The sequence below is a fragment of the Coturnix japonica genome, chromosome 3 (assembly GCF_001577835.2).
Source record: "Coturnix japonica isolate 7356 chromosome 3, Coturnix japonica 2.1, whole genome shotgun sequence".
In the NCBI taxonomy this organism is placed as follows: Eukaryota; Metazoa; Chordata; class Aves; order Galliformes; family Phasianidae; genus Coturnix; species Coturnix japonica.
In genome coordinates this window covers 95500217-95506216 of record NC_029518.1, presented here as the reverse complement: position 1 = coordinate 95506216, position 6000 = coordinate 95500217, and the positions used below count along the sequence as shown (strand labels likewise).

The window sequence follows — 6000 nt, the reverse complement described above, 5'->3', positions numbered from 1 at the left end:
TCCAACCCCCCCGCGTCCTCTTGAGCCGCCCGACGGCGCTGAGGGGCAGCGGGTTGTGGGGGGAGCGGCTGGGTGGCGGGAGGGGATGGGGGTCTCCGGGGGGTTGGGTGGGGGGTTATAAGGGTCTGTGTGCGTGGGGGGGGCATCTTGTGGGCTCGATGCTGGTTTCGGGGGGACTGCGGGTGGGGAGCGCTGAGCGCTGTGCCCCTGGCCTGCACCCTGTTGCCCCCTGCTGCCACCCTCAGCCCCTTCCAGGGTCCTGCCCGCTTCCCCCTCTGCCCCCTGCCCGCCCCACGATCCGCTAGCCGTGCCCTCCATAGCCCTGCTCGCCCCCCCCCCCCGTTGCCCCCCCCCTCTCCCCAACAGCCCCGCCAGCAGCGAACTTCCCCCTTTGCTCACCGCCCGCGCGAAAGTTACTTTCCGAGCAAAGGAGAAAAACCCCTAAAACAAGAAAGGGAAAAGCGACCCAAAGCCCCAAAGCACCCCCCAACCCAAAGGACAGCTAAAGCTGGGAGCCCACAGCACGGGGGAGCCGACCCTTTGCATTTTATTCCTTCCTATTTATTCTCTTTTCTTTCCACGCGAACCCCGCGGGCCGAGGAAACGTTCCTCCGCCTCGGTTCCTCTTTCTGTCCGTCCCTTCCCTCCCCGGGTGACGTCGGCGGTGTCACCGCGGGGTGAGCGCGGCCCCGTGGGGTGCACGGTGGGGACGGGCACCAGGGCTGGCACCGCTCCGGGTCACAGCCCCAAAGGATCCCACACAGCCAATCCCAAAACCTTGGTGTCCCCCTCCCGGTGTCCCCATTGCCATCCCGGTGTCCCCGTGGCCATCCCGCTGTCCCCATCCCTGTCTGTGCCCTTGCCGGTGTCACTGCTTTGCAGGCTTTGCTTAGGCCTGCAGCTTGGCTTTCGGTTTGCTTGCAGTGTGGCTTTGCAGTGCGGGGTGCAGTGTGTGCAGTGAGAGGCTGTCCAGGGTGCAGCGCCGTGCAGTGCATTGGGCTGCAGGGTGCAGTGTGGCACAGTGCAGTGTGGGGCAGTGCAGCAGGCCCTGGGGTGAAGCACAGTGCAGTGCTCCTCAGGGTGCAGTGCAGTGCAGTGTTCTGTGCGGTGCAGTGCATTGCGCCGCAGGGTGCAGTGTGGCACAGTGCAGTGCAGTGCAGTGTGGTGCTGTGTATTGGGCTGCAGGGTGCAGTGTGGTACAGTGCAGTGCAGGGCAGTGCAGCAGGCCCTGGGGTGAAGCACAGTGCAGTGCTCCTCAGGATGCAGTGCAGGACAGCGCGTTGCTCTCAGCTGCAGCACAGTGCAGTGCAGGGCAGTGCATTGATGCCTGGGATGCAGTGCAGCACTTCTCGCTGCACAGTGCAGTGCAGGACAGCAGGTCGCTCTCCTTGGGGTGCAGTGCAGCGCAGGGCTGGGCTGTGCAGCGCTCTGCAGTGTGCAGCACAGGCAGCACATCTCTGCTCGTGGTGCAGTGCAGCATTGCACTCTGTGCAGCGCATCGCTCCCCAGGATGCAGTGCATTGCATGTGCTGTGGTGCATCATTACTGCCTTGGGTGCAGCTCAGGGCAGTGCAGTGTGTTGCTCAGCGAGGCGCAGCGTTGCACGGTGCATTGCCCCCTGCAGCACAGTGCCGTGCAGTGCACTGGTCCCCAGGATGCAGCGCAGTGCCCCCTGTGGTGCAGTGCGGTGCGTTGCAGCGTGGCACAGTGCGTGTCTCCCTGCAGTGCCGTGCAGTGCGCTGCTCCCCGGGGTGCAGCACAACGCAGCACGTCGCTCCCTTGGGTGCAAGGCAATGCATCGCATTGCTCCCCACTGTGCAACGTGGTGCAGTGTATTGCATCCCCCACCTCCACCCCGGGGTGCTGTGAGGTCTATTGCAGCGCTGGGCAGTGCATGGCTCCCTTAGGTGCAAGCATGGCGTGGTGCATTGCTCCAGGGGGTGCAGCACGGTGCGGTGCATTGCTCCCTGGGGTGCAGCGTGCAAGAGAGCGATGCAGGCGCTGTGTGTGCACGGAGGGACCCCCTCCCAACACAGCAGCCGTCCCTGCGCTGGGGACGCTGCAGTCCCCGGGTCACCTTAGGACAGAGCACACCGGGGCGGGGGGAGCCGGGGAGGTCCCTCCCTCCCTCCCCGCATCCTTTTCCACGGCTGCGGGAACCCAAAAAACCATCCCCTGCTGCCGTCACCTAAAATGGCTGTTGGGTAGCTCCGGGGTGGTAGGGAGGGGGGCTGGGGGGGATTTGGGGTGGCTGTCGGCATCCCGAAATCCGAGGAGGGTGGCTGGCTGGCTGGATGGAAGGAGATGAGCTCTATGATTTTCCCTTTTTTTCTCGCCGTGCATCATCGCAGGTAACCTACTTCCACCGCCTCCGCCGCCGCCGCCGAGCGTGACTCCGTGCAGCGGAGAGGTTTGGGGCGGACGCGTTCCCCCCCGCTTCGCCGCCGCCGCCGTCACCGGGTAAGGTCAGCGCCGGCGGTTAAATAGGGGGGGAAAAGCAGAAGGGAAAGAAGGGAGGGAAGGAGGGAATTAGGGAGGGAGAAGAAGGGGACGCGGTTCTACCCGCACAGGGAATGCCCCGCTGCTGTGCTGGAGGAGAGCGGTGACGGTGGCCTAAGCGTGGGGTAAGAGCGTGTTGTGGGGCTGGAGGTGGGGGGGGGGTGTTTTTGGGGTGCTGCCGGGTTCCTTCCCTCCCCCCCCAGCACCTCCAGGCTTTGTTCATGCCGTGTCCCCCCCACCCTCCTCCTCCTTCCTCCCACCCCCCCCCCCCCAGCCCTGCGGGTGCGAGGGTTTTGTACGCAGCCCAACTATTTTTAGTGCGTTTGGAGAACCATGTTGGCTGGAAGGGAATCAAAGGGCTCCGGCAGCCGGGGGGGGGGGTTCGGCGCGGGGGCTGAGTGTGACGGCGAGCACGGGGGGGGGGGGTCCTGTAGCCCCACATAGTGTGTGCTGTGGGGGGATATGGGAGCTTGGGGGGCTGTGTTATTATGGAGGTGCTGCGTCAAGGGGACATCGGGGACACTGGGGATATGGGGTGGGGGGGGGCACAGGGTATCCCCAGGTGTCCCCAGATGTCCTCCAGCAGCACGTGGCCTCCTGTGACAGCGGATGTGGCTATGGGGGGTCCAGTGGGGTGCAGCGCCTGCTTGGGGCTGTGGGGCTGAGGTGCCCGTGTAGCAAGATGTGTGCCATGCTGTGCCTGCCCGTGTGGCACCTTGGGGACGTGCACCCGCAGCGGTGACGTGTGGCCATGCACCAGTGTGGGATCCCCCAGAGCTGCAGGCGTGGGGCATGGCAGGCTCTGTGCTGCAGGGACAGGAATGGGGACAGCAATGGGACAGGGATGGGGACGGGGTTCCCCATGGAGGCTCCCTAGCAGCTGGCGAGGGAGGGGCCGGGGAAAGCCCTTGTGTTGTATATACAGTGGGGGGGCACAGGAGGGGGGGGCACTGCACCCCAGCCCACGTCCTGTACTCGCAGCCCTGTGCACTCACCACCCAGAGCCCACAGCCCCACATTGCGTGCTGCTCCCCCATTCTGCAGCCCTGCTCCCCAGCGCTGTGCCTTGCTCTGCATCCCACACCCTGCACCTGCATCCTGCACCCCCGGCTCGCACCCACATCTCGCACCCCCCATCCCCACGTTGCATTCTGCACCCCCAGCTTGCACCCTACAGTCCCCAATCCCGTGTCCAGCTCCCCATCCTGCATCCCCAGCTTGCATCCTGCACCCCCAGATCGCACCCCCCCCTCCACCCCCCACTTTGCAAACAGCACCAAGGAGGGATGGAAGCCCCCAGCACCCACCGCCTCCCCCCGCCGCCCCCCACCCCATGCACCGTGCACCGCGGCCCCAGGGATGGCTGCAGCCCCTGCAGCAGTTGGGGCCCCCTCTCTCCCCGCAGCAGCCCCGTGCTGCAGGCAGCCAAGGGGACGGGAGGAACGTGCCGGGCTCCGAGTTTGTGTTCCTAGAAGCAGGGCCCTGCCCGCCCGGCAGCCCCCCACCCCGCTGGCTGGGAACGAGCTGCGGCTGGAAAGCTCTAGAAACAAATTGCAGCGCCGGTGCCAAAGGCAACAGCAGCCTCGGCCATGGCTAATGCAGGCAGCGTTTTCCATAGCAACAGGTGCTGGGGCTGACGCCTCCTCCGCAGCCCCGCGGGGCCCTGCCTGCGCCGCGCACCCGCCTCCTGCACCCTGCACCCCGCACCGCACGCCCTGCACCCTGCCTGCTGCAGCCTGTGCCCCACACGGTGCTCTGTGCACCCCCACGTCGTGCACCACGCAGCTCGTGCCACGCTCTGTGCACCCCACGTTGTGCACCCTGCACCCACTGGGTAGTGCTCAGTGCAGCCCATGCTGTGCTCTGTGCACCCCGCATCGTGCCCTGGGTACCCCACGCTTTGCACCGTGCACCCCACTTTGTGCACCCTGTGCCACACTGTGCCCCCACATCATGCACTGTGCCCCCCACACCATGCATCCCACACCCCACACCGTGCATCCCACACCCCACACAGTGCATCCCAACCCCATAGTGTGCATCCAAACCCCATAGTGTGCATCCCAACCCCATAGTGTGCATCCCAACCCCATAGTGTGCATCCTGCTCCCCGCACACCCCACGCTGTGCATCCTGCACCCCGCACACCCCACGCTGTGCATCCCACACCCAACGCCGTGCATCCTGCAACACCCCACACCGCTCACCCCACGTGCCAGGGCGCAGGCAGGGTGCAGCGCAGCCGTGTCAAGGCTGTGCCATGTTAATCATTGCCACGCTCGGGGGCGCGGCGGGGGGCTGGGGGCCGCTGCTCCCCCCTCACCCCATCCCTTTGCATCCCGCAGGGACCCACACGAGGGCTGGCTGACCCCTCCCAGAGCCCTCCTCGGAGCCGGAGCGCAGCGGCGGCGGTGGTGGTGGTGGCAGCGGGGCCCCTCGCGGTGCCAAGCCCCCCCCCCGTGTCCCCCCCTCGGCACCATGCCCTCCAGCGGAGCCCTCGACGCCAGCAGCCCCGCGCCTGACCGCGAGGCGCACGACACGCACAAGGTACAGCCCCGTTCTCGGACTGGGGGGACCCCATGGCTACACTACCCCCAGAGCAAGGCGGCAGCAGGGAGGGGGGAGAGAGGCTGAGCTGCATGGGGATTAGTGGGGATTGAGCTATTTCTGGCAGTGGGGGCAGTGGGGAGGGGGCACCGCGCCGGCTGCTGCTGCGGGGATGCAGGGTGACCCCTGCAATGGGGCTGGGATGGGGTGGGAAAAGGTGTCCCCCACCGTGGGACCTGGTGACAACGCAACATCTGTCCCCATCCCTATGTGGCGCACACAGCCCCTGACCCCAGTGGCAGCCCTGGGCCACCCCCACCAGCCTCTACATGTCCTCACAACGTGAAGAAAAACCCAAAGCCAAGTGCCCACTCTCTTTACCAGAAGGCATTGCCCTTCCCTTGGGGAGGTCTGTCCCCAACACACAGGGGACACAGCATGGCCCGGTCACAGCGTGGGGACCGGGGACGCTGCCAGCTGGATGCCAGCCTGCCATGAGCAGCACAGGGATGGGGTCACACGGGTTTCTCCGGGCCGTGTCAGTCCCTGTGCCCAGCAGCTGGGGGCTGTTTCGGTGCAGGACACTCCACAGGGGCACACTGAGGTCTCATTCTGTTTCTGGGATATATATGGTGTGGTCTTCCATGGCACGTGCCTTGCTGTGCCCACAGCTGTCTCTCATCCCATAGGGATGGCAGAGGTGCAATAGGACTCTGTCTCATGAGCTGGACCCCACAGTGTGGGTGCCTGGGGCCCCAGTGCTTGGGATCTTGGTGCGTGGAGTCCTAGTTGGGTCCCATTGCTTGGGGTCCTGGTGCCTGGGGTCCCACACCCAGGGTCCCTGTGCCCATCACCAGTGCCTGGGGATTGATGCTTGGAGTCTCAGTGCTTGGGGTCCTGGTGCCTGGATCTGGACATCACCACACTGCTCTGTCCCAGCCTGACCCCGCTGGG

At 65.9% G+C, this 6000-nt stretch overlaps 1 protein-coding gene across 4 annotated transcripts in view; it reads left to right on the top strand.

Moving 5' to 3' along the window:
• DNMT3A (DNA methyltransferase 3 alpha) overlaps positions 1-6000 on the top strand; it is a 30580-nt gene that overhangs the window by 3715 nt on the left and 20865 nt on the right. For 2 of the 4 annotated variants that reach the window (XM_015859802.1, XM_015859801.1), the window contains exons 1-3: positions 1901-2204; positions 2352-2460; positions 4845-5046. In XM_015859802.1, the coding sequence (XP_015715288.1) occupies positions 1916-2204; positions 2352-2460; positions 4845-5046 (600 nt within the window). In that variant the 5' untranslated portion in view covers positions 1901-1915. Of the gene's footprint in view, positions 1-1900; positions 2205-2351; positions 2461-2504; positions 2625-4844; positions 5047-6000 lie in introns of those variants that run through there. The other 2 variants (XM_015859806.2, XM_015859808.2) reach the window with 2 other exon arrangements.